Source organism: Panthera leo, chromosome F3 (genome assembly GCF_018350215.1).
Source record: "Panthera leo isolate Ple1 chromosome F3, P.leo_Ple1_pat1.1, whole genome shotgun sequence".
NCBI lineage: Eukaryota > Metazoa > Chordata > Mammalia > Carnivora > Felidae > Panthera > Panthera leo.
In genome coordinates, this window is record NC_056696.1 from 54,343,890 (window position 1) to 54,371,773 (window position 27,884).

The window sequence follows — 27,884 nt, forward strand, 5'->3', positions numbered from 1 at the left end:
TACACATGCACATCAAAACATCAAGTCATACATTTTAAATATATAGTTTTTATTTGCCAACTATATCTCAATTAACGACGGAAGGAAAAATCTCTCTGCAAACTTAGAAAGGAGAAGAAACACAAAAAGACAAGGACTAGCCTCTTGGTGTCCTTCGACCTTCACCTCCTGCAAATTGTAAAGGTAAAAAGAACCAGAACTACCAAGCATACCTGGTGGGCTTAGCTGCACATGTGACGTTTCCCACCTTGTCCCCTCCTGTCGATGTCAAGCCGTCAGCCAGGACTCATCAGAAAACTCAGGCGTGAACAAGTATTCTGTCATCAGATTCAGGGTGCTTACTGTGACCCCCTCTTTTCCTGATTTCTCTAGCATTTCTGTAATCCCTTGCACACACCCCTTCCCCCATTCCCACCCTAAAGCGCGGGGCCTCTAACGACGTGCCTTACCTTCTTTCAGCATGCCCACTTTTAAACACTTCATGAAGCGGCAAGCCTGGCAGGATTTACGTCTGCGCTTTGTGATTTCACATTCATTCGTGGCAGGGCAGCTATATTCTATATTACCTAAAACACAGAGTTTGAAGGAAAGCGGTTAGATTTGCAAGACCCCAAAAATGTGAGCATCCCAAAGGCAATGTCTACGCATTCATCCTGCCCCTCCCCTCAAAAAAGTCACAGGAGATTCATGAAGATGTCATAAATGTCACGAAGCTGTCTGCTCGGTAGCAACCACTTGAGATGCACTGAATAACTGGAAGATAAATGGTAAAGGATCTCAAAAGCTTAAGTTTAAAGTTAGCCTTTAAAACACTATGCTCAGTCTACCCGTGTAAAACATCAGTCTTTCAGAATCTTAGGATCGAAATGAATTTTCAAACTAGATTATTTCCGTAAAAGCACAAACGGCAAAATCATATTCTCGTATCATCAGTTCTGGATTTCCTTTGGTTACGGATGCTCCAATGCATCAGGCTTATCGTCTTTCTGACACTAAACAGCACAAACCCCACTGTGAAAAATTATCAGCAGGCTAACCTGGGGCCTTACAATAAGCTCCTAGAGGGCAGGGACCGAAATGACTTGGCTCTCACTAGGCCTCACAACATGGTTCTCTGCTTCGTAAATGTTTATTGAAAAGGAGGAGGAAGAGGATGATGATGACCATCATCGTCATCATCATGTTTGTTACATTATCTGCATTAATGAATTCCAAACACTCAAGCTCCATGAAAGTGTCATAAATAGAAATAAACTGCTACGAAACTACACTGTTAATATCAGAGTTGACATTATTTGTGGTCGTACTTACACCCTGGAAGTGATAAATATGTAGCCAGAAGAAGATCCAAACTTTGACTTGAAATTTTTTCAATTAATGCCAACGACAGCATGTGGGATGTGCTCTGGGGCTGCCTACAGCTTTGCAAAGAAGCTGCCTTTAAAATAAAGCCTCTCTCCCGTATCAGCTCTGTCACATAGTGCTTGAAGGTCTTTCCTTGCTTCCTAACCCTTTCCCCTTGTGATTAAGTGCATTAGTATCTTAATGAAAATGCATTCTGTTTATTGCCCTCTTGGGAAGAGGGAGGTCATCACACCAAATGCATAAATTGTCATCAGAGACGGTCCGAGCATAATTGCAATTTTGCTGCTCCGTGTTTGCAATACTCAGGGTCCATCCAAGTCCCCTGAAACATGCGCAGATTCTAGTAATTAGCATAGAGTCTGCCTGGGACCACAGCATTGATGAAATATTTCAGAGTTAATCACACTTTGTAAACACTGATTTATATTGACTACCTTTCTCCAGACTGATGTCTCCTCATTAAATATCACATTAGTGGATTGCAGGATTGTACAAAGACTCAACTACTCAGCAACTGCTAATTCAACAGGAAGTAACACCTAACCACTTATAAGTACTGAAAATTGGTTAAGTATGCATGACTAAAAAAATTTTTTAAAAAGCTGTGTACTATAACTGGAGATAAGCCTATCAAAACTGTTTGACTAAATTAGCATTCTAACTCAGGGCATTTATAGTAATAAAAGCAACTACTTTTTAACATAAGAGATTCAATAATAAGAGTAATATTAATTGCATCAACAAAGGCACACACCATCATCTTCAGAGATATTACTAATACCCAGGAAACTGAGGATAAGTCAAAGGAACCAGACTGGCTGGGTCATGGCTGAGAATAAAAGGATTTAGGATCTGAACTTTAGATGAACCATTTTTCACTGCTGTGCTCCTTTAACCATCACTGGAAATTTCTTTTGCATCCAGGGAGTATTGCTAGTAATTTCCTAGGGATTAATTAGTATTCTACTACCAGATTCTTTCACTCTACATACCTCTTCCTATACCTATTAAAAAGAAACTCTGTCTTTGCTTTCTTAGAAAGAGCGGAACAATAACTATTAGGGAGGAAAAATGGTTTCCAAACAGCATTTCTTGCCCTGTTTTTGCCTAAAGATTCAGTATCAAGTCCTACCTTTGTTCACTTTCCTATATCAAAGCATGACCCGCACTTTGAACTCAATGCTGGGAACTTCTACCAGGGTGACCCACCATTCCCCTCCCCGCCCCCACAAAAAAATCATCTTTCATTTCCAACCAGTTCCTCTTCATCTGAAAATTCTATCCTCATCCTCCACAAGAACACACTTCTGACAGGAACCTAAGTCAGGCACGTGTGAGCTCACATGTGGACTGTGGGCGTGATCTCCTAACTGGGCATTTGCCTCCATGCTGTCCCCCTGTAATCCATGCTGCATACCTCTTCCTACGACTTCTTTGGGTACGTCGGTACCCTAATTAAAAAAAAAATCACTAGGGGCGCCTGGGTGGCTCAGTCGGTTGAGCGTCCGACTTCAGCTCGGGTCATGATCTCACAGTCTGTGAGTTCGAGCCCCGTGTCGGGCTCTGTGCTGACAGCTCAGAGCCTGGAGCCTGCTTCCGATTCTGTGTCTCCCCCTCTCTCTGCCCCTCCCCTGTTCATGCTCTGTCTCTCTCTGTCTCAAAAATAAATAAACGTTAAAAAAATTTTTTTTTAATTTTAAAAAAATTAAAAAAAAATCACTAGATTTCTATGGCCTCTTGAATTAAATATAAAATATTAGATTAGCAAACAAAATCCCCACTCCAATAAAACTCCTGCCTACTTCTCCAGCAATATTACAATTATTACCTTATGTGAACTTTCTGATGCAGCCATTTCAATTTATTCTTTTCCTGTGTCCTTCAGACTTCCCTCTGAGAATGATCTATCTTTGCCCCTCTTTTCTTCTTAAAATTACTTCCAAGTCTCAATGTTCAACTCAAATTCCATTCAAATCTTTCATGAAAACCTCTCAGACCATCATAGCAGAAAATGACTTCTTGGTTCTCATATCTTTTCACGTACTCTCATCACCTACAGACATGCCATATTTTGTCATACCTTTTTTGCATGCATATTACCCATTAGATGGTAAGATCCTGGAGGCAAGGACCGTTTCTTACACAGTAGAAAAATCTTCCACCAAAAAGTAGTAAATAAGTAAAATAATATGCTTAGAAAGCTTATATTTTCTTGATTCCTCAAGGTCATTGCTTTGAACACTAATTATGGTGCTATAATGTAGTAATGCCCACAAGGTCAAGAGCTAGACATCTCATCAGGAGGCAATGTTAAGAACACTAAGAAAATCTGGGGCGCCTGGGTGGCTCAGTCGGTTGAGTGTCTGGCTTCGGCTCAGGTCATGATCTCGCGGTTTGTGAGTTTGAGCCCCGCTTCGGGCCCTGTGCTGACAGCTCAGAGCCTGGAGCCTGTTTCGGATTCTGTGTCTCCCTCTCTCTCTGTTCCTCCCCAGCTCTGTCTCTCTCTGTCTTTTTCTCTCAAAAATAAATAAACATTAAAAAAAAATTTTTAAAGAACACTAGGAAAATCATTCCACGAACCAAAAAACAGTATTCAGAAACTTAGTTAATTTTTTAAAACCTTGAAAAGTGGCTTTGAGAAAAATGAAATGCAAGGCAAAACAGGAAGAGATCATTGAGGGGAAAACCAAAAATATACAAAAGCTGCTAGGGAACAAAGTGTGAAAAGAAAAAAAAAAAAACTGTAAGAGGCTTTAAAGGAAATAAAAGAGCATCTTGATATGAATAGAATAAGAATGAAAGGAAAATAAAACATGAAAATACAGACAGATGACACTAAAAGGGTTAACTTTTACCTTGTTATAGTACTTATTGAACACATTGGAGAAAATATTTAGGAGTGATTCAACAAGAGTAGCTAAATCTATGATTTATGACCCTTCTAAGGATGATTGTGTAAAGATTTTTAAATTTCTTCAAAAAACAGAAGGGAAATTATAAAATTACCACATGAGAATTTTAGATCATATATAAAGAAGTACTCTAGTTTCCTTTCTAACCATTACATTCCATAGTTCCTCAATGACAAAAAGAAATGTAAAGGCAGAGAAATTTTTAATAGTGCCTTAGGATGAACTTTGAAGGAGAAGATCTGTCTTATTCATTCTTGGATCCTTGATGCTCATCAATGAGCCTGCAATTTTGTATCATGTGATGGGCTGGAACAGAAAGAGGTAGTTCCTGCTCTTGAGAAGTCCACAGTCTTACAGAGGAGATAAGACTTGTAAGCAAATAACAATACAATTTGGTGTAGGGGGCAATGGTTCTGGATTCAGTATTAGCATGCACGTGCAAACACACGCACTCCCACAAATGCAGAGATCATGCCTAAGAAAGTCAATGAATTCTCAGCCTAGGAGCGAATGACCAAACTATGCTGTGAAAAATGAATACCTAACTGTGCCGTGGTAGAAGTATCTTCCCAAAGCTATAGGCAACAAAACATTTTTGTAAAAATTTCACTGTGAATGGATAGAAAATATAGTGGTCCTGAGTGTTTGCACAAATGATATATTTTCAGCTTAAGTGTACAGAAATTGTTAATGATGAATCAGGTATCTTTCAGCCAAATTTCAATAAATTAGTCTTGACATATATGAGTGATAACCTTGATTTCACTAAGTAACACCAGTTTATATCTTGAAAAACAAATCAACATTATTCTAAAGAACTTATGTGCTGGAGGGATACCTCTCTAATTTCAAAGCCCTCCCATCGAGTTTTAGTTCGTTGTTGTTGGCTATGATCACCCACCCAACAAAGTCTTTGATCCGTGTTAGAGTCTACACAGATTCTGTCCTTGAAATACCTTCCCTGGTGCTTTTTCAATGCAATAATTTTTTTAAAGGCATTTTTATCCTAAAAATGTGCTGCCCCAAGCACCTGGGTAATAATGCTACATCTATTTTGGTAATGGCTCAAAGACATTACTCCCAGTAGACCACGTGACCTCTACGGGGCACTTGTTTTCCTTCGATTCGCGAAAAGTGGAAAGCAGGTAAAAATATTTCCAGTAGCAACTGTGGGTACCTGGAATGTTAACACAGGACAGTCATTCGGGAGGAGGCAGAAGTTATTGTTCACAAGCTAGGATTCTCATTTCAGACACGGAGTTTTCTTGGATTATAGCTTGCTATTTTCTGGGACACATTTGTTAGATGGCACCGGGGACTGAATTGGGCACCGACTGAGGACACGACTGGAATTTTCCCAGTTTTGTCAATAGCTGGGGAAGTGAGCTCTGTTGCAGAGGGAACCAAATCAACATGGAAGCTTTGGGTTTTAAACCAGGCTGACAAGAATGATAGAGCAATTTATAATATCTCCTGGCAGCTTTTCAGAAAGTCCTGGGCTCTGATTACTTATTTCAGAGTCTTTTGTACAATTAGTTTGTAGGCAATATAATTTTCTCACTTACTGCTTAATAGAATCTTGCAGCTAGCTGGCGGATAGAATAACAGGGTGTATGTAAAACTCCAGCCTGGAGTGCCAGTGGATAATTTGTATATTCCTTTCAGTCACTTAATGGACTTTTACAGTTTGGCAGTGAAAGGGCTGAATGATGTAAATTAGCATGGCATCTCAAAATAAAAATATATGTCAAATCCTTACTCCCAACCCACATCACTCAAACACAGTAATGATGCATTTGGCTTCATGCAGTTCCTAAGAGTTATCCTCTTTTTCATACATACAGACATCATAATTGTAAAGCCACTTTGAAAGCATCTGTATATTTCCCCCAATTGTTTTAATTTTATTAACAGAACCAAATGGCTTGAGATGACCCACAGGGCGCTCCAAGTGGGGTTTATCCAATTGTTTTCCAGTATTAAGTAATTTTAAAATAATGGGATTTGCCTTAGTACACAATTACAGAGCATTAAAAACATGCAGCCAATAATCCATAGTATTTTTGTTTTAAATGACCAAAAACATTCAAAAATGAAAGAAAACCCTCTAGTGTATAATAGTAAAAGTTTTTCCATATAGCAAAACACCTTTCCTTTCTCTCCTTTTCTTTTCTTTCTTGTTTTTAATGCTTCCTTTTTCCTATTTTCTGCCCCTTCCACCTGAAATTGAAATATTAGCTATAAGTAGGATTATATAATATGGAATAATAATTTATTACATATCCGTACATCAATGTACACACTTTTTAAATTTTTTCAAAGAATCCCAAGTTAGACTTCAAAGTTACCCAGAGACATTATACCTGTTCCCAAAGGATTGCTCTGAATACTTTTTGAAGCTCCCTTTAGAAATGCCACTAAAGTCACTTTACAAGCTATAAGGGGGGGGGGGGGGGGGGGGCGTCAAATTACATTTCATCCGCATTCACCCAAAACATCTGACTGCTTCCTTATCGCAAGACATGATGGCAAATGATATGTGCTCAGTATTAAATTTTAAATTTACCTTCAAATTTCAAAGATCTATAGATCACTGATGGTATTTTGAGAACCTGCCTCAAGTTCTAAAAGAGGATGCCCAAAGGTATTATAAGGAATGGCCATGTCAGATTCCCAAAGGGATGGCAGATCACCTGTGAAATGGAGGCTGTGGCCTACTGAGGCGGGAGGAGAGGGTGTCACATCCAGTTAACAGTCATGCCCAGCTCTTATCAAAGCAATTTCATGTATAGGGTTATGCCAAAGCCTCACGTTCTTTGCCTTTTTGCTGCCCCTCTATCCTCTTAAAAAAATGAGGTGGAAAATAAGCGGGTAGAGCAAAGGTCTTTTGATATTTGGCTCTTCAGATTCTATAGGATTAAATTCCAATAATCACAGACATAGTACACAAGAGCCATACTAGTATATTCAGGCACAGACTACTGCATTTTCACCTTGAAGCTCAGGCCTACCTCCCACTTGAGAAGAGATGACGGTTTGTCCTTAAGGGAAAAAAAAAGATCAGAAAGAAGCCCATAAGCAGGTAGGCTCATAAACCCTGAGCAACGTCGACTGACTATAGACTGACATGCTCTGGTTTCATCTTCCGGCGAGCCATACTGGGTGGGCCACTGAACCCACAGTGGGCATCCACCACCTCTCTGTACGATACAGCCAACCACAAGATTGTATTGACCTGTTGAATTAAATAAAAAATAGACCCACAAGAAAACAGTTTTGTCAAGTGGGGGGAAATTATTCAGCCTTGATTTTTTTCCCAGGTGAAACAAAACATAGCCTACCTCAGCTTCTACCAAGTCCGTAAACATGGACATTCCTTTATAACATAAATTTCACAATCAGTGACTAAACATGAGGCACTGGGCATGCTCATCTCAAAGAAAAGGTGGAAGAAATTACTGGACGCCCATTGCATGTCTATAACATACTACCCTGCATAGGGTTTAGGAAGACATCTCAAAATAAATGAGTGAAAGCAGAGGAGGAGAGAGAAGGGGAAGAAAAGAAATGGCAGATGAAGGTCCAAATTAGCTCTGCCATTTACTAGCTGTGTGGACTTAACTAGTTACTTTACCTTTACTCCTGTCAGATTACTAAAATATATAGGAGGAATAATCACGTGTACTTTATAACACTGTAAGAATTACATGTAATATAGGTATTAAAACCATAGATCACGTTGTTCACCCTTCTGAGAACAAAAGGGAGAGACACTGTAGGATTTCATCAGTTACTAAATACTTTTGCTCTTAAGACCTAAATCTGGAATTTGGAAATATTATAAAACAACCTTCCTCACATTTATGCAAAAGTGTAAAAATGAATATGTCATTCACCCAGAGAAGCTGAAAGAAAATTTTGCCTTGCCAACAACTCTAGTGTACATGGCTATATTTTACAGATAATAGGAAGAGAGGAAGAAGAAGAAGAACTCAAGTCATTTTTTTTAAAGCACCAAATTGTCTAAGAAGCGAATTTCTGAGATATCAACCATATCTCCTTGTGAGCACTTCCTGTCACTATGCTGGGGCTCATAAACTGCACATCAGTGGGTGTAATCTGATTATAATCAAGGGTAAAGGATTTGCAAAGCTCTTCCAAATCCCACCAGCCTTATCCCTTCCCAGAGTCTCACGTCAATTTCTATGCCTATCTATCCCGAGCCCACCCTTGTCTGACACGCACACTGAATTAGTCCAAATTCCTAGAAAGCAGCATTATCTTTTCTGCTGGCCCTCTTCACGTGCCTCTTTTACCACGTCTTCCATGAAGCTTTCCCAGAGCCCACAAGACTGAGTCCTTATGGGTGTAACTGGTTCATCTCACATTTGTCTTCACGTGGGTCATTCTCTTAGAACTCAGCATACTTTGGGGCACCAGTGTGATTCAGTTGCTTAAGAATCTGCCTCTTACTGAGAACAAACTGAGGGTTGATGGGGGTGGGAGGGAGGGGAGGGTGGGTGATGGGTATTGAGGAGGGCACCTTTTGGGATGAGCACTGGGTGTTGTATGGAAACCAATTTGACAATAAATTTCATATATTGAAAAAAAAAAAAAAAAGAATCTGCCTCTTGATTTCAGCTCAAGCCATGATCTAATGGTCATGAGTTTGAGCCCCACATCAGGCTCTGTTCTCTCTCTCTCTCAAAAAATAAACTAAAAAAATAAAATAAAATAAAATAAAAAAAGAACTCAACATCCTGTATTATTTGTGTCTACTGGATCACCTACTTCCTGTTCCAATTGTATATTCCTTAAGGACAGGAACTTACAACCCTTGGAATCCCCTGTGTCCAAAGAACGTGTAGTCAAGTCAATGACCCACAGGAAGCCACCCATTACCTGTTGACTTGATTTTTAGTGATCCTATTCCTCATTCCTTCATTTTAATATTTAGCCCCAAATTATTCTTTAAAAAAAGCTAAGTACAGTCAATGAGACAAAATAAAACTAATAGGAAACTGCTAATAACGTATCATTTGGCATTAGGCAACACAAAATTAAAGGATATTAGACTTTGAGGAGAACTTAACGTTAGCTGGTTCATCCTCCTTGTGTTAGAGACCACAGACAGGTAAATATGTACTGATTAATTTCTATTCGCTGGACCCTCTTGACAAGGATATGGATTAATTAATTACAAAAAAAAAAAAAAAGACTAAAACTCAAATAACCTGACATCCAGTCCAATGCTCCCTAAATTTGCCCATTAAAATCTGCATATCAATACCTATAATAAACACAAAGGGTGTCAGGCACTATTTTATGTGTTTTACAGATATGAACACCATTTGGCAGATGAGAGAATTAAGGCACTGAAAGAAAGTCCGTGCTCTTAACTATGATGCAATGCTGCCTGACTCCGATCTTCTAAAAGTAATGGAGTATTGTTCGAAAAGAAATAAAAAATGAAACTCCTATCTTCTGAGAGTGTGCTTTGTGTAGTTGTTGTTGCTATTGTTGCTGGTTGGAAAGGAAATTTTGATGCCTTAGAATCGTAAGATAGGGGTGGATCTTGGCATTGTCTTTTGCTGTTGTCAGACTTATGGTACAAGGGCAGCTGTGGGAGAGGATAGGGTTGCTTTTGGGGAATGGAATCTCTCAACACCTCAAAAAGAAATCCCTCTACTTGTCTCTGTACCACTACGGTTTGCGGACAGTTTAATTCCACAGAAACCAAACAGACCATGTCACCAAAGCAACAGGTGTCAGGTTGTAAACAATGCATTTTAAAGATCCCAAAATAATGCTATTGTTCATGATAGGAGAGAAAAGTAATCCACACTCGGGAGAGTGTGTTCTGAAAGGCATTTTAAAAAGGAATAATCAGTATCTAATAAAAAACACGCTCGCTGATGAAGATGATAGAGAATACAAACATCTCTCATCCAAGGTAACCAGAAATGCAATGTTTTTTTAGTTTTGATGCGATGACATCTTCTTGGAAAAGGCAACTCTTCTTCCCTAGTGTAGAATGCATACCCTGTGTGACGTGTGTAGCCACTGCATCTCAGTTTCTAAGCTCCTACAGAGTAGGGATGGTGTCACAGAAGTATTTATAAAAGAGCTCAGAGATGACCACTGCCATAAGAAAGATGATAGCTGAGGCAACCATAACCCCCAAATTTGCTGTGCTCAGTATTCCACAGCAACTTTTACATGTTCTGTCTCTACCTACATGTTTTGAACTTTGATGAATTTTCTTATCTGTTTTTTAAAACATATGACTAAAAAGTGGTTTAACAAAATACTTTAGGTGAAAGAAAAAAATGCTAATAAAATCTAAGGCATTCACTATTTTTTAATAGAAAGGTACATTTTACAGTGGCAGTCATCAAACGGTACAGGAAGTCCATGTGACAAACATGGAGGCATTAGGATCATAGCCTATGTGACAAAGCAACTGATTCTTTTTTTTTAATTACAAAAAAAATTTTTTTTAAGTAATCTCTCTACCCAACGTGGGGCTCGAACTCACAACCCCAAGATCAAGAGTTGCATGATTTTCCAACTGAGTCAGCCAGGTGCCCCAACTGACTCTTATATAGGAAATTGACTTCATACCAATCCAAAGACTCTCCTTGTACCTTCAACAAGTAAACACAAGCACATCTTTTCCTAATACTGTCCTTAAATGTTTCTGTTCTTGAGTGCCATCAATGTGCCAAGAACTTTGTCAGAAAAGAGATAATATTGGTATTAGAGACTTACTTCTTTCAAGATCAAGTTGATGCATTCAACAAGCATCTATCTGTGTCCTCCAAAGTTGGCACAGATTTGGGGAAATCTGCTGGACACAGTGATGGTAACTGATCTGACCTTAAACTGCAGGAGGCAGTACAACAATGGTTACAAGATAAGATAGGAGTCAAACGGGGTTCAAGTGATTGTTCCACCATTTTCTACAGGAGTCAAGGAAAGCTTTTAAATTTCAAGTTTCTTTCTTCAGGGGTGAAAGATGGATCATACCAATGGACACATTTATGGTGTTGCTATGAAAATCAAATGAGATCATGTAACTCAAGGCCTGAACCAGAATGAGCACCGATTCTCAACAATAATTACAACATTGTAATTATATGCAGGGAAGGGATTCAGGATGCAGAAAAGCTAAAGGGGCTCTACAAGTGGCCAGGTGCTGGTTCTCAGTGCAGAAGTGAGGAAATGCCTGGCAGAGAATTTCTTCTGGCCTGTTGCAAGAAAGCCAACAGGCATAGACCTGATGTCCAAATCACAGGCACATTATGAGAAGTAAAAGCAAACAAATATTCAAAAGACAGTAATCAGGGTACCTGGGTGGCTCCATTGGTTAAGTGTCTCACTCTTGATTTCAGCTCAGGTCATGATCTCATAGTTTGTGAGATTGAGCCCCACATTGGGCTGAAAACTTGGAACCTGCTTGGGATTCTCTCTATCCTCTTTCTCTACCCCTCCCCCTGCTCACAGTCATGCTCACTCGCTCTCCCTCTCTCTCTCAAAATAAATAAATAATCTTAAAAAAAAAAAAAAAGGATAGTAATAACTAATTACCCCAAAGATCAGGGAACTGACATAGGACTGCCAAGTGGAGGTAGAGTAAAACAAGGAAAGCCCAAGGGAGGACCACGAAAGTTTCCTAACATGTGGTGTTTGTACCTAAAGATTTTCCTCTCTGAAATAAAACCTGTGTACTAAACTGTCTGCTATGATAGGGATTGCAGAAAAGTGCCAGGCATTTCTTCAGGAAGGAGGAGTATAGGGGAAAAGTTAGCAGTGACGGAGGGGGACTTCCTGTGTGGTGACGGCCCAGGGGAGGCAGGGAAGGCTGGGGATACCTGTTTAGCTCTCACTCCTTCATATAACAGCAAGAGTGGACAAGTGTTTTTTATTAACGGTCCAGACAGTAAACATTTCAGTTTTGAAGGTCATTTGGTCTCTACTATGACTCCCCAGAAATCTGGCAGAAGCCCAAAAGCAGCCACTAAACAATACAAGAATGGGCATGGCTGTGTTCCAATAAAACTTTCTTTAGCAAATTTCTTTGGCCCCAGACCTTAAAACATATGGACAAAAGGCAGCAATGATTTAAAACAAACAAACAAACAACAACAACAACAACAAAAAAAAAACCACCACACACACAAAACATCTATTACCCATTATTTCCTTTCTTACTTATAACTCTGTCAAGTAGCTTCCTACAAGTTAGGCACAGATATTACAAAAGAAATCTTAGTAAATTGGTACTATCTCAGAGGAACAAATGGCATAAGAAGTTGGAGGGCTTTTGCTTTAAATATCTATAAAATTTGAAATTGTTCCCCATGTAAAACATAGTTTGAAGACTCTGGGGGACAGTGAAGGCGTTCCAGAAGCAAGGAGGTGCCTTGGGAGTAGTGAAGATGCTTTGGAGGCAAAAGGTAAAAAAAAAAAAAAAAAAAAAAAAAAGGTGCAATCAAGGACAAAATCTTGGGCTAGATTCATTCCTTTGAAGATTCTTGTACTTGTCTCTGATCTTCTTCAAATGAAAACTATGTGAATAGTTTGCACTGGAAAATGGATATCAGAATGTAGACTTCGCTATGCTTTCAGATTCACTCCAAAGGTACATTCAGATTTCAAGCTCTAAATTCTAAATTAATCAAAATTTCCTGTGTACTAAATCCTCTTCTTTTCTTTTTGTGTTATTACTCAGCTGTGCCTTTATTAAAAAGTATATTAGAATTCAGTGGTCTCTTTAAGCTAATTCAAACCAAAATAAACAAGATTTCATCCCAAAGAACATAATTTTTTTTCTTTAAAAATACAGATTCATTCATATAATCACATTCTCCCCCCTTCTTCTGACTAGTATTCATCACAAGAAAAAAAGAGTTGCCCTCTACTGCAGTCACAAAGTTTACACAAGCAGACAACAATTTTCACATCAAAACAAGAGAAGAAATAAACCTCTTTTCTTCTGAAATAAAGAATTAAAGAGTCTGGAAGTTTTATCAGTGGTGGGGGTGGAGGTATATTTTTAGGATCAACCTAAAACTAACAACTAAAAATCCAGAGTAGCAGAGCACCTGGGTGGCTCAGTTGGCTGAGTGTCCGACTTCAGTTCATATCATGATCTTGCAGTTCATGGGTTTGAGCCCCCTGTCGGGCTGTGTGCTGACAGCTCAGAGCCTGGAGCCTGCTTCGGATTCTGTGGTCTCCCTCTCTCCCTGCCCCTCCCCTGTTTGCGTGCGCACACACTCTCTCTCTTTCAAAAATAAACATTACAAACATCATTTAAAAAATCCTGAGTAGCAAAATGAGAACCAACAGATAAAAATCAGGGAAGTGAGACAGAAAACTGGTATGATAGAAGAACTGAGCCCTCAAACTTCATACGTAGGGGGTTTCTAAAAATGAATTAAAAAAACAGATCTTTTTAAGACATATTTCTGATTGTCTCCTTTTTAAAAAACCTTTACTATTAAAAACCTTTACTATTATCTAATCATAACTTTGGAAATATTCTTAATTTCCCATTTTTATTTTATTTTATCAATGTTATAGAAAATTTTGCCCATGGACTAAAATCTCTTACGAAGAATTCAGTCTAAAATTATTTGATGCTTTAAAAGCTTAAAAAATATGCAAGGCAGGGTAATGAGTAGTAAAGAGCACAGGATCATGGCTCACACTGTCTGAGATCCAGTTGTTTTGGGGCCATTATTTTTCTAAGCCTCAAATTCCACATATATAAATATGATAGTATAATAATATAATAGTAGTATCTACTTCTTTGGGATAATGGAAGAATTAATAGAACAATTAGTGTAAATCACTTAGAACAATGTGGCACATTGTAACAGTTGATATAGTCATTATGACAGACTAATGAATTTTTCATCTACTGTTAGTGGTAAAGGCATTGTGTGCAACTCAAGAGGCTGAAAACAACTATTTACATTGTTCACATATGTAATTATTTATGCACAGCCTAAGGAGGTAAAAGATTAGAACTTCAAATTCAGAAAGTATGTGAAACCCTTCAAAAATGTTTACACATTCACCTCACGCGCTCATCAGAAAAGAAAAGAAAAGAGAAAGAAAAGAGAAAAGAGAAAAGAAAAGAAAATTAAAGAGAAAAGAGAAAAGAGAAAAGAAAAGAAAAGAGAAAAGAAAAGAAAAGAAAAGAATTGCAGGATGGATGCAGAGAAATTGAACCATGTGCACTGTCAGTGGGAGAGTAAAATGGTGCAGCCATTATGGGAAACCAGTCAGTATGAAGGTTTGTCACAAAATTAAAAGTAGAATTACCAGATGATCCAGAAATCCCACTTCTGGGTATCTATCTAAGAAATTGGAAACAAGATCTGAATGAGATATTTCTACACCCGGGTTCACTGCAGCATTATTCACAACACCCAAGAGGCGGAAACAACCTATTGTCTTTTGATGGGGGAATGGAAAAAGCAAGAGTGGTATAGACATATAATGGAATATTATACAGCCTTTAAAAAGAAGCAAATACTGTCATATATTACAGCATGGATAACCCGAGGACATTCTGCTAACTGAAACAAGCCAATCACAGAAAGACAAATACTGCATGATTAGAATATAGGAGGTAAAAGTAGCCAAACTCACAGAAAGCACAAAAGTGGTTTCCAGGGGCTGGAAAGAGACGGGAATGGCGAGGGGAATGGGCAGTTGTTTAATTGGTGTAGAGTTTCAGTTTTACAGCATAAAAACATTTAAAGATTTGTTGCACAAAAATGTGCAGTTAACTAATACACTGCACACCTAAAAATGACTAAGATGGCAATTTTTATGTTCTGTGATTTTTATGTCACATGCATTTTTTATGTGTATGTTGTGTGATTTTTACCACAATAAAAATAAAATAAATATTAAGAAATAAATAAATGCTTAAACATCATTCAGATGTAAACACTTTTAAAATTGTGTAAGTGAGTTGCAAGGACTAGGCCATTATTGAACCCCATTATCAACAACTTCAAGAGAAAGTGGATTAATGCAGTGGGTACTCTTTACCACATCTAAGATACTATCTGAGTTTATCAAGTAATAGATCAGAAAAAGGAAACACTGCTCTGGGCTTGTTAACAGTAAAGGAGAAAAGTTCTTTCTGACCCATGCCATGAAACCCTACCCCGCCATTCCTTACATCCCACCTTATAGCTTCAAAGACTTGAATTTTAACAAGTTACTGATGTCTCCCTTCCTCAGGACCCAGCAAATCATACTGCGACATATACTCTTACAACTAATTACCAAAATGACCCACATTCACATCAATAGGAACCTGAGACCATAGACCTTTCCTTGCTCATTCTTTGTTTACCTTCCTACCTTTAGGGTGAACATTGTAATCTACTGGGGTTAGCAGTAACTAACTTTGAGTTTACGGGAGGAAGGGTCTTATCACATAATTACTTTAACATAGGCATTAAAGCGTGCATCCTGAAAAAATAAAGCACAAGGTATCATTCCTACTATAGCTACTGAGGCAATTCTAACAAGGCAATTTATCAGTTGGTTCTCTGAATAAAACAGCCTGATTTGTCAGGGCTTGGTTCTGGGTCAAGGGAGAACAAGAATGGGAGAATGAAAGCTATTAGCATAGAAAGCGAAGCACTGATAGCTTTGCTGGGCAGTTTATCTAGTAATCAAAAAACAGCCTCCGGCCCTTCATCAAAAAAGGGTCACCAGATAATTCTAGGGTGGTGGTGGGTCCTTCCAGAAGAAAGTCCACTGGTCTGTGGGCAAAGGATCTGCCACACCCCACTTCCTAAGAAGTCCATCACAAATATAAAATTCAACCACACTAAAAGACAGGAGAGCAAATGGCATTTTTACAGAATTAATTGGAACTGATCTTGCAGTGCCTCAGTCTTGAGCGTGTAAACTACACAAAGTCCTCCTCAGTCATTACCTGCCCAGAGGAGTGTTGGTGTGGAGTGCCGGGAGGCGTTTTAGATTTGACGAGTGGTAGGCTGGGGCAGGCTAAGAAAAGAAAATTACTCACCAACAGAGTGCCTAGAAGAAACGGCAATGCGCATGCTCCCTTTCCACAGGAGAGGGACTGACTCAGGAACAGGTTTGGGCGGCCCAGGTGGGTTGACATGTTGAGATGTTGCCACGCTGGAACCAGAGACAGCACCAGGTCTCATGCCGCAACCAGTACCCTTCCCACCATGCTGCTACCTCTGAGGACCCCAGCTCAGGTGAACCATGGGAAACTGACTGTATTATCTGAGGGCAGACAGTTTCAGTCAAGAAAGATAAGTTTACGAAAATAAATACAGGAGAGCATGGCCTCTTACGTATGCATGTACATGTAGAGATAATCCAGAATTACCTCCTTATTTTTTATGATTCTATCATGCAGGCCACGTCAAGGAGAATCAATGGAGAATATATTAATATTACAGATACATCAGCACTTTAAAGTATGAAGACAGAGCTAAGTTTTTTTGTTTGTTTTTAAGTAGGCATTCAAGTCCAGCGCAGCGCCCGGTGCAGGACCTGAACTCACAACCCTGAGATCAAGACCTGAAGTGAGATGATGGGTCAGACGCTAAACTGACTAAGCCACCCAGACGTCCCAGAAGATACAGCTAAGTTTAAAAAATTACTAAAACGCTTGTCCTTCTATTAATTACAATTATTGCACTTTTAAAAATTAGTGATACTATTATCACAAATGTCCTTTTCAATTTTTTATAGTTAATTACAAAAGATTAATGTTTATTTATTTTTTTAATATGGAATTTATTGTCAAATTGGTTTCCATCAAATATCCTTTTTTAAATAAGTAAAAATAAACATAATGTAACTTACCTGAGGAACATAAAACGCATACTATATGCGTTCCCAACCACTGCGAAACAGCATAGACAGTAGAAAAGAGTGTCACTCATTTTGCAAATATATTGCTACGAAAGTGAATTTTGTTTGGCTAATGTGACTAAAATATCTCACTAATTTGACAGTAAACTATAGTTGGACATTTTACCATGTCATAAAAAGTTTCACTAAAAATTCGTTTCCTCCTGCCATTGGCATATACCCCTTACACCGGACAGGTTCTTATCCAGTGTCACTCAGCTGGTAAACTTCCCCTGTGAATCAATAGCTAAAATGATACGTCAATGTTAAATGACTTTCAAACTACAGTAACATAACGAAGTGTTTAAAAAACATGTAAATGACACCAGAGACGGTCATGTCACAAATTTGAGTTCCTAATATCTGAAGGACAAAAATATAGTAAGGACAGTTAAATGTTCTTCTATTTTCTTCTCTTTGATCAAAGATCAACCATGCAATTTAATCTCTGAAAATAATCAGTCTTATACAACTCAAGATCCAACTTTTTGTCAACTGCTCTGTTACTATGTTTTAATTTACATTGATTCCACTTTCCAATTCGCTAGCTAACACGCACGAATATGACACAGTGAACAGTGACAAGAGATTAGAAAAATGTGATCCTTGAAAAAATAAAAACATTCGGAAAACTGAGATAGTACACTTAAAAGATCATCATGATACAGAACTTGCTTTCAGTTTAAAATAATAGGTATGGAAAGTTGCCTAAAGAAGTCCTCTGGGTTGAAAATCCTAGGAGTCAATGTTGCCTACAAGAAGATAAATTGGGGTGTTTTGGTCTGGCAGTTACCCAGCAGTCAAATCGAGCCCCAGGCATATTTTTGTATGGCCCCAAGCTCAGAGTGGTTTTTATATTCTTAAACAGCTTAAAAAATAAAACAAAGCCAAGCAGAGTATGTGACAGAGAAGGCATGTGACCCACAGGTCCTAAAATATTTACTCTCTGGCTCTACAACAACTTGAGAAGTGATGACAATTTAGGTGCGTTCCTAAAAGTCAGAACAAACCACAGAAAAGAAATCACTACTCTTTTATCCCTAGAAGTGGGTTCATTAAGTCAAAAGTAAGAGAGATGAATCTGTAAATTATGCTTTTTCCTAAAAGATCCATTCACATAATACATATTCTCTACCAACACAGAAAGTCTGTAATATAAATTTTACTATTAAAATAAACACTGAAAGTTACAATTAAAATAGCCAGAGTATAATGATATCTCTCATTTATAATTTGGCAACATAAATGCATTTCCAAGAATCAGACAAAATTGGAATCAAATGCAAGAAAAAGTGGAAAAGTCACTTAAACTTTAACAAAAGCAAACTCTGAGCTAAAGCAAATGAATTGTACACAATATTTCTTCTGTAATATTAGTATCAATATTTAATTTAATACTACATCCAAACTGATAACCCCTGAGATTCTTCAAGTCAATTTAAACATTTCCATATTATTTTGAGTTTTAATCTTAGAACATATTAGAGTTTTAAAGAGGTCATTTATAAACTGGGGTAAGTATTTTTCTTAAATACTATTTAAGTTAAATAGAGAGTATTTTATATTTTCTTTTGCAAGGTTCAGATGATGCTCAGACACTCAATTTGTAAGTCTCTTCTTCCTCCAGTGTTGCAAATATTCTCTTCTAAGACTAAAATAGCACAAATGGCAAAGAAAACGTGACACCCAGGAAAGATCCTCTAGGACTACGCCGCCTGCTTTGGAAAAGAGTCAGCAGTTCAGTATGGAAGAGAAGTAGGCACATCAGATCCACAGGCTATGCCCGCAGCGTTAGCAGATGGCTAGCAGGCAAACGCCTCATCTTTAATGCCCCATGTTTAAGGGGATATTTAGGCTCTTACCATGTCACCTTTAGAACCAGACCAAAAAAAAAAAAAAAAAAAAAACCTTCACCTGAAGGCCCTGGGCTTTAGAAGACTTCACAGTGCAGGGGGCCCTTCAACAGGCTAAAAGGAGAAGACCAGCTGGAGCCGACCCCCTTGTAGCCCATGATCCCCAGTAGCTGGGACTCTCAAATTCTGCGGCTAAATTGCCACAATCCCCTTCCAGGACCTGCATGGGCCACTCCCGTGGGTCCATCCTCTGGAAGGTGACCTGGACTGGACTGTTGGTGTGCACATTATGACACCCATGCAGTCTAGGGGTAACTGTTTGGAAGGGGTCAATGTGCCTTGGACATGTGAGCAAGGGTGTCCACGCTATGCACAGGACATAATAGGAGGTAGAGGGGAAGAGAGAAATGGCGTGGGTGTAGGCTAAGGACGGACCCTCTTTCTACTACCTCTTTCTGACACAAAATTCCTATGAGTCTAAGAATTCAAAATGCAAAGCTGGCCTCCCAGGCCATTATGAAGGTATGTTTGTCCAATAGAAGAAGAGAACATACGTCACTTAGCAGTCTGTTATCTCGATTTCTAAGCTTCTAAACATTTACACATATGTTACGTGGCTGACCGCCATAGTTCTGTCTCGGGTCCCACAAATGTCCAGAGGGAACTCAGTTCTTATCACGGTCACTCCTACATCTCATGCTGCAAGGACGTCCTGCTTCTTCATTCCTGAATCCCACATGTAAAGCTTAACTGGGAATCTGATATTTCACACAAGTCCCAGGACTCAGGCTCCTATTCTGATTTACCCAGTTTCCCATCCATTGACACAGGGGGAAAAAAAGGTAATTTATTGCCATAAAACTATACAAAACTCATCGAATTTCCAGTCAGCCCACTCAAATCCTCCTGGTGAAAAAGGGCACCATTGTCAAGAATGGCTTCAGGGAGAGAGGGTTTATTATCATAGCATAAGGTAGATAGCTATGATCTGAGGAAGCCTACACATCCCAGTTCAGCATCAAGGACACACTTGTGCTGGAATATCTGAACCACCCAGTATTTGAGTATCCCAGTACACTGCCAGTATCAATCAAAATTCATAATTTATTGAGCACTTACTATGGGCCAGGTAATTGACAGACATTCTCTCCTTTAACCCTTCCTACCTGGGAAACAGAGGCACAGTGATGTTAAGGTCTCTCAGCTCTAAATGGCTGACACCTAGGCCTGGTTTTATATGAACCCACGACCTATGCTATAATGAATATCTTAAAAAACAAAATAAAACAAAACAAACCCAAAACCTGATTTTTTAAGTATACAATTTCCTCTTCATGAAGGTGTGGGGAAAACAAAAGGTCTTATCTCTAGCCCAGAAATGAGCAGCTGAAAGGGCCTTATTGGCCATATAACTATATACAAATACACACACACAGACACACACACACACATATATGTATATATATATATGTACATATATCCTTGTAGAGAAACAAAGAGAAAGTTAGAACTTTGTATGTTAAATGATGAACTATGTATTGATATTGATATTTTGGGGGCATAGGAAGATATTTTTCTTCTCTTGCTTCCCTCACTAGACTCCAAGGAACACTCTTAACAGGAAGGTACACGTACCAAAAAATCTCCCACTCATTTATGAATCAGGACTAACACTGGAATTGAAAAGAAATCAGAATAATGATATCACACACACCATTAAAAAGCCCAGAAAATGGCAATGAGATCACAACTACCATTTTAACCCCATCAGGTGATAGGACTGTCAGAATCTTCTAAAAAGGTTTTTTGGTCAGCAGAAAAGAAAAACAAAAACAAAAACACCTTGACTTTTCCCTAAGCGCTTACCTAGTTCAATGGTTGTTCAATGATAACTTGGAAGTAGTCAATAAATAAAACATGCCTTTCTGGTTGGCTTTCCCTGAAATCTATGATTAATTGCCTTTCACAATTGGAATACCACATTCATCTTTGAAGAGAACAATTCGCATTACTTTTCTTTTTTTTTTCATTAAAAATTTTTTTAATGTTTATTTTTGAGAGACAGTGAAAGAGTCAGAGTGTGAGTGGGGGAGGGGCAGAGAGAGAGAGAGAGAGAGAGAGAGAGAGAGACAGAATCTAAAGAAGGCTCCAGGCTCTGAGTTGTCAGCACTGAGCCCAACAAGGGGCTCGAACTCATGAGCAGTGAGATCATGACCTGAGCTGAAGTCGGACACTTAACCGAGTGAGCCACCCAAGACGCCCCTCATTACTTTTCTTAAGGTGTGCTCCAGATATATGTGCTTTTGGCTTTAAATTTAAGAAGTAGTTTCCCCAACCTTCATAATTGATATTTATCAATATTGTATAACCAATCTTAAAAATAGATTATTACAACAAGAAATAAAGACTCTAAAGAGGTAATATTCCCCACAAATATGCTTTTGGGTGCACCTGTCACGTAGTCAAGTAACAAGAGCACCAGCAGGCGCTAGTGAGGAGGAAGCCACACTTACATAATGCCCTGATCTTACGGGTTGTGAACAGTAGAAAGACTTGCTCTTAAAGGGAGTTGCATAATCTCTTCTCATTCCCTGAAGAGCTGTAGGGGAGGGAAGGGACAGACTCCTTTTCTGCAAGGAGAGCTTGGCTGCAATGCTGCCTCAAGGCATGAGAATAGATTCCCGGCCCCTTCAGCATCAGAACAAGAATCTGTGATGAGAACAACAGATTTGGGCCCCTTTCAATGTCTTTGGAGTTCAGCTGCTATCACTATTTGGCCACAGAAAGGAGGGGCTGTTCCAGTCTTCCTTACAATTACCACCCTAATTATTACATTATACTTTCACAATTTAATCCCTTTATTTGCCTCACTGCCTTTTTGGGGCTAAGTTAGCCCCACGGTGTGATGCCTGCTGATGTAGCTAGCAGGGTAGCCTAAGTGCCGCCCAGCTGCCAGCTACAAACACAGCCAGGTGGGCAAGTCCAGAGTGCTAATCTGGACAGTGACATCTCTGTCTCCTGCTCAAAATCCTTGAAAGTTGCTCTCTCCAATATGGAGTAAAACTGAGCACTATACATCAATGCCAAGAATCACCCTGTGCTTTGCTCTGTTAAGCTTTTGGTAGCATTTCAGCGTCCTAAGGAATAATCAGGCATAGAATTCCAATTGCTCTATTCCAGTTAATTGCACAGTAAATAACTAATGCAGAGCTACTAACATCTAAGCTATAGGATTTAAAGAAAAAAAAAACTGTCAGGAAACCGTTTCATAGTTGTTTCTTTTGAAAACATACTAAGAACCAAGGAGTTGAACCACCACCTGCCCCCTCCCCGCCCCCAGCCCATCCTAAAAATTTGTTACTCCCTCAAGGCAGAAGATGCTTGTAGAGGAATTCACCTCAAGGCACAAGTGTTTGAGAACTGAGGTTTAATAAAATGTTGGTAAGATGAAACTCCAGACAGCATGCTAGTGTCTGGCTCACAGTAGGTTCTCAGTAAATATTTGTTGAGTAAACGGGGGTGGTTTTCATGGTGAGAGCCTCTTGCTTATAGAAGCATACACAGCATTTGTTAATTTATCCCAAAATATTTGCTTATCTTTGTGTAGTTAATTCCAGAGCTGTATAACCTGGATAAACAAAATCAAGTCACTACCAGTTTGAATTTTTAGATACTCCGTAATGTAAGTATTCTAATACCTTTGGACAATGGCTACTAAGAACCCAAAGATTTGAAATGTGTTTTCATTCTCAAGTTTTACAATGTTAGTAAATAAACTGAAGATATTTTCCGATGCACAAGAGTGGAAGCAAAACATTGTTTTTACTTACTTTACCTATGATTTCACATTTCATTTTATCCTTAAACATCCCATGAGGTAGGTATCAATGCCTTCAATTTATAGATGAGAAAAAAGAAAACAAAGATCCAGTGGATAAAGGGTTTTTGTAAGAAAATGCTAATAAGATATGGCAATGATGAACCCTAAAATATGAAGATACAGCCATGAAAATATTTAGGTTACTCGAGGCGCCTCGGTGGCTCAGTTGGTTAAGCTTCCAACTTCAGCTCAGGTCATGATCTCACAGATCGTGAGTTTGAGCCCCAAGTTGGGTTCTGTGCTGACTGCTCAGCACCTGGAGCCTGCTTCAGATTCTGTGTCTCCCTCTTTCTCTGTCCCTCCTCCACTTGCTCTCTGTCTCTCTCTCTCTCTCTCTCTCAAAAATAAATAAACGTTAAAAAAAAAAAAAATTAAAGTCTGATATAAAACAAAAAAAAAAATTAGGTAATTCATATTTACTCCAAACTAACCTGACTTGTGTTCTTCAGTTAAAACTATGAAAGGTTATGAAAAAGTTAGGCTTAAATATCCACTCTATTATCTAAGAGTTAATGATGTCTTGAAAAACTGTGATCCTAAGTAAACAGCCACAAATCAAGGAAGCTATGGAATAGACACAGAAGTAAGGGAAATTGTAAAACCCAATCCACTAAGGACCTTTACTGAAATCTTCAGTGCAACTAACGGACAAGACTTGCCTCCCAGCTGCTCTAGAAAGAAAAGAAAAAAAAAAAAAAAAGGTGGGAGATTACTGTATGTACAAATAAAGGGTTTCCTGATCACCTTTTGTTAAAAATTTAGAAGGATGAGAATTCAACAAACATAATCTCATCTGCACTTTAAAAATCAGTACATCACAAAGCTATTAAACTGATTTCAGTTACGTCCAAGAATGGGCCATTAGCAGACGATGGTCAGTCATTGGTGGTAATCAGCAGCCACATGGTAGACATCAAACTCGGCTGAGTATCAGAATCCCCTGGAAGATTGCTGGGCTCACCCCCACAGATTCCGATTGGGGTCATCTGGGATGAAGCTTTCAAATAAATTCCCAGGCGACAGTGATACCACTGGTCCACTAGAGATACGCTGAGAAACCATTTATTTATAGAACACAGCACAGGAGAGGGCAGCGATTTCTAAACTTGGCTTTACTTAAACATTAAGTGCGAAGCTTTCAGAAATCCCTCCTTTGCCCTTGCCACACCCAAAGCCAGTTAATTCAGAATTTGGGGGGACGAGGCCTGGCATCAGTATGTTTTCAGTCTCCAGATGATTCCAGTGAGCTGGCAAAGGTGAGAACCACTGATAAGTGGGAAGACATACATGTATCCAAAAAATGGCTGTCTTTTAAGAAGAAAACATTTTGGGGTGCCTGGGTGGCTCAATCAATTAAGCATCTGGACTCGATTTTGTCCCAGGTCACCATCCTGCAATTTCTGAGATTGAGCCCTGCATTGGGCTCTATGCTGACAGGGCAGAGCCTGTTTAGGATTCTCTCTCTCCCTCCTCTCTCCCCCCGCCCCCCTCCCTCAAAATAAATAAATAAACATTAAAAAAAAAGAAAACATTTTGTAAGCCACTGAGAATAGAATCACTGATGAGCTGAGAATCCTCAACAGTTACTCTTTCTTTCCCCTATTTTCTTCATAAGTATATCACAAAGGACCTAAAAAAGTAAAAATTATAACTTCCTGTGAGAATATATATCTATGGCTTTTAACATGAGTGGAGCTCTGTATTTGTGGATTACTAGTTCAAATGAGCACATACAAATTTCCGCCATATTTTCCTACAATTATGTTGTTATTTATAAATCTGAAAGTCTATGAAGGTTCAGATGTGTCTTATATATGTGGGAGGTATATTTCATAATTAGGTATAATTTGGAAGACTTTCCATTACAAACTCATTAAAAAGGTGAGGAAAGTATATCCCACCATAGGGAAAGAAGGAAGGTTGGAGACAATTAAATTGTGTAGACTGGTGGTTCTCAAAGCATGGATCCTGGACCAGTATAATCAGCATCACCTGGTAATTTGTCAGAAATATAAATTCTTGGACTTCTACTCCAGATGTAACAAGTCAGAAACTCTGAGGGTAGGGTGACCTGTATTTTAACAAGATCTCAAGGTGATATTGGTACGCACTCAAGTTACCACTGCTCTAAAGTATCTATTATTTTCATGCCTCTGTAAGAAGAACCAAAGAGGTAAAAACACTATGGATCCAGTGTGTATTTGTTTAGTTGCAACACAGACCTCCATTGCTCTGATAATAGCTGTGTTTTTTAACACATAGCTTCATATCATTCCATCATTAGGGCTTAACAGTGAAAGCAGAATTCTTAGGGGGCATATCTGGGGAAGTTTATTCTATAATCCCTCCACAAGCTATTGTAATCTATTTCTATTTTGTACTCAAGACAGAATTGAGACTGGAAAACTTGATTATCAAGGATAAGAACTAAGAAAAACCAGCCAACCAACCGCCAACCATCAACCTGAGGCTGGGCGAGAGTGGGGTGTTCCCAGGTGCAACACTAACCTTGAATCGTCCTCTTGAAGAATGCCTTGCAGGCTTCACATGATGCCACCCCGTAGTGGTACCCAGAAGCAATGTCACCACACACTAAACACAGTCTCTTGGGCATCGAGTTGAGCATGTATTCACACTTGGTCTGGGGATCTTCAACAATGGTGCTGGAGCAGTCGTCATACAGTTTTCTGACCGGCCCACTACCTCCTAGGATAGGAGCAGAAGGGTAGAGAGGTGGCGAGTCAAGTCCGTTCTGATGGCCATTCATGGTTGAACTGTAGCTCCCGCTGGCGTCTGAGGAGCCACCTGGGCTGTGGTGGTTGACGCTGTCCGTCAGGGAGGCCGGGCTGGAGGGTTCCGTCTTGATGAAGGACGAACAGCTGGAATCAATGTGTCGATCTTTGTTTGACATTCTGCAGAGAAGCCTGAGATGTAAGGAGATACAAACGGAGAGGGAGAAAGAGAGAGAGAGAGAGAGAGAGAGAGAAAAGGAGAGAGTGTTAAACATAGAAACCAAAACAGGTAGAAACAAAGAGAAGGTGAAAAAAATAGAGAGAAAGTGAAAGGGAAGGATGAAAGGAGGGGAAAAAAAATAGAAGAATTCATATGTTAAAGACATTGCTCTTTGAGAGCGCTGCCTAAGAGCTGGGACTACACATCATTCATTCCCTAGTCAATATCTCTTGTTCTACAAGAAGGTAATCAGCATAAGGGCATGACAGGGTTACATCAAAGTGCCCAGACAGGCCATAAACAAAACCTCTAACGGGTCCAATTCCTTTTATTTTACCTTTCTCCTGGAAAACCACTGTCAATACTCTAGATTCTAAATTTGCCGCGGAAGAGGAGTGATTTAAAAGTCTATATCATTTCCAAAATTGGATTTATCCTCACTCTATTCTTCCCTCCCATGTTCCCATGCTGCAATCATTTTATTATGAGCAGAATCAAACTTTTATTTTCAAGACCGAACAGATGATTCCTCAGCTCTGTAATTACAGTTTGTCAACATGCTTCCATAAGCATAACTGTGTCTCTTATTGATCTGACTAAGACACATAGGGAATATATCCTCAATCACTTCGCTTCTTTATTTAAATCGCTCTATTTCATAGCCATTTAGCAATACAGAAAGACATCAAGTATAAAATTCTAGCCAAGATGTACGGATAATTTCCTAGAGCCCACAAAACTTAGTGAAACGATCACCAACACGGATTAATAAACATGTGCGTGTGTCTGTGTGATTTGCCATTGCTTAAGAGGTGAGTGAAGAAAAGCCATTTGAGCCTTCAGTACACCTGGGAGTCCATAAATCTGATACTTTGTATTATATTCAGCAAACTAGGAATGTATCAAATCTTGTCCTGAAAATTGAGATTTGGGATGCTCTCTTTCCCCCCCTTCTTTTGGCCTTTTAACATCATACCTCCTAAAAGGAAATATGATGAGGCATCCAATCTGACAAATTATCTCTCTTATCTAGAAGAAACATATTTCCCCTCTTTCTTTGTTGGACCCATAAATGATTAAATTTCTGAAGAGGTAATTAGATGAGAAGATATAATTGGTCCTATTTTCTTTCCGATTAGCCATAGTGCAAAACCCCTTTTAGCAAAGTCTCTAAGAACATTTTGAGAGCCTGCCATAGAAAGAAGAGGTGACAGTTGAGAAGGGGACTTAGCTAATTGCTTCCCAGTGGAAAGTTGATTTATAGGAATCCCACAGGGTAATGGTCATTCACTAGAATTTGGGGGAGTAGTCACAATATAACCAACGGGATGCAATTATCTCCTCTACTATAAATCTAATGATATTTCATCACTGCCCAAATTTCATGTCCTCCTCCGCCCCCCTTCCCCCACTGTTCTGTTAATTCAAACTAAAAAAAAAAAAAAAAAAAAAAAAAAAAAATATATATATATATATATATATATATATATATATATATATATATATATAAAATCTCCTATTGGGGAATGCTCACTTCATTGCTCCAAGAAGGCAGTCTCCAAAGCAGAGCATTAAGAGCAAATATTTGCCTCTTAAACAAGTACGTTGCACACTGGAAATTTTGTTCTGCCTTCTAAAGTAAAACGGTATCAGGAGGTGAAGAAAGCAAACAGGAAGAAGAAATCCACAAAAATATCTTCGCACTTTCGCCCACCCACCCGTGTTGTCCTTTTCTCAAGAGCTAGTGAAAGAAAAAATATCCCCCTCACCAGCCTGAACTACGGCGTCCTCTTCCTTCTGCATCTGCTGCCTTGTACCCGTCACTGTTAATGAGCGCTGTAATTAATAGATCGCTCTCCTTGTCTCCCTGCTTGCACTCTGGGCTAAGCACTTTTCCTCGAGTCAACGTTTGAAAGAAAGCGGGTCGGCACTGACTTACAGCAGCCCTGCGAATTCCTTTTAATTTAGAGCACTTACCCCAGCACTTCACTTATT

The 27,884-nt window shown here is 39.0% G+C and overlaps 1 protein-coding gene across 1 annotated transcript; it reads right to left on the reverse strand.

The window, feature by feature from the left end:
* Positions 1 to 261: 261 nt before the first annotated feature.
* LOC122211691 (estrogen-related receptor gamma) lies at positions 262 to 25,850 on the reverse strand. Its single transcript, XM_042925039.1, has 2 exons — positions 25,446 to 25,850; positions 262 to 566 (listed from the first exon to the last, which is right to left on the reverse strand). The coding sequence occupies exons 1-2, from the start codon at positions 25,846 to 25,848 to the stop codon at positions 433 to 435; spliced, it is 537 nt and encodes a 178-aa protein (XP_042780973.1). The 5' UTR covers positions 25,849 to 25,850; the 3' UTR covers positions 262 to 432.
* Between the last annotated feature and the right edge of the window lie 2,034 nt (positions 25,851 to 27,884).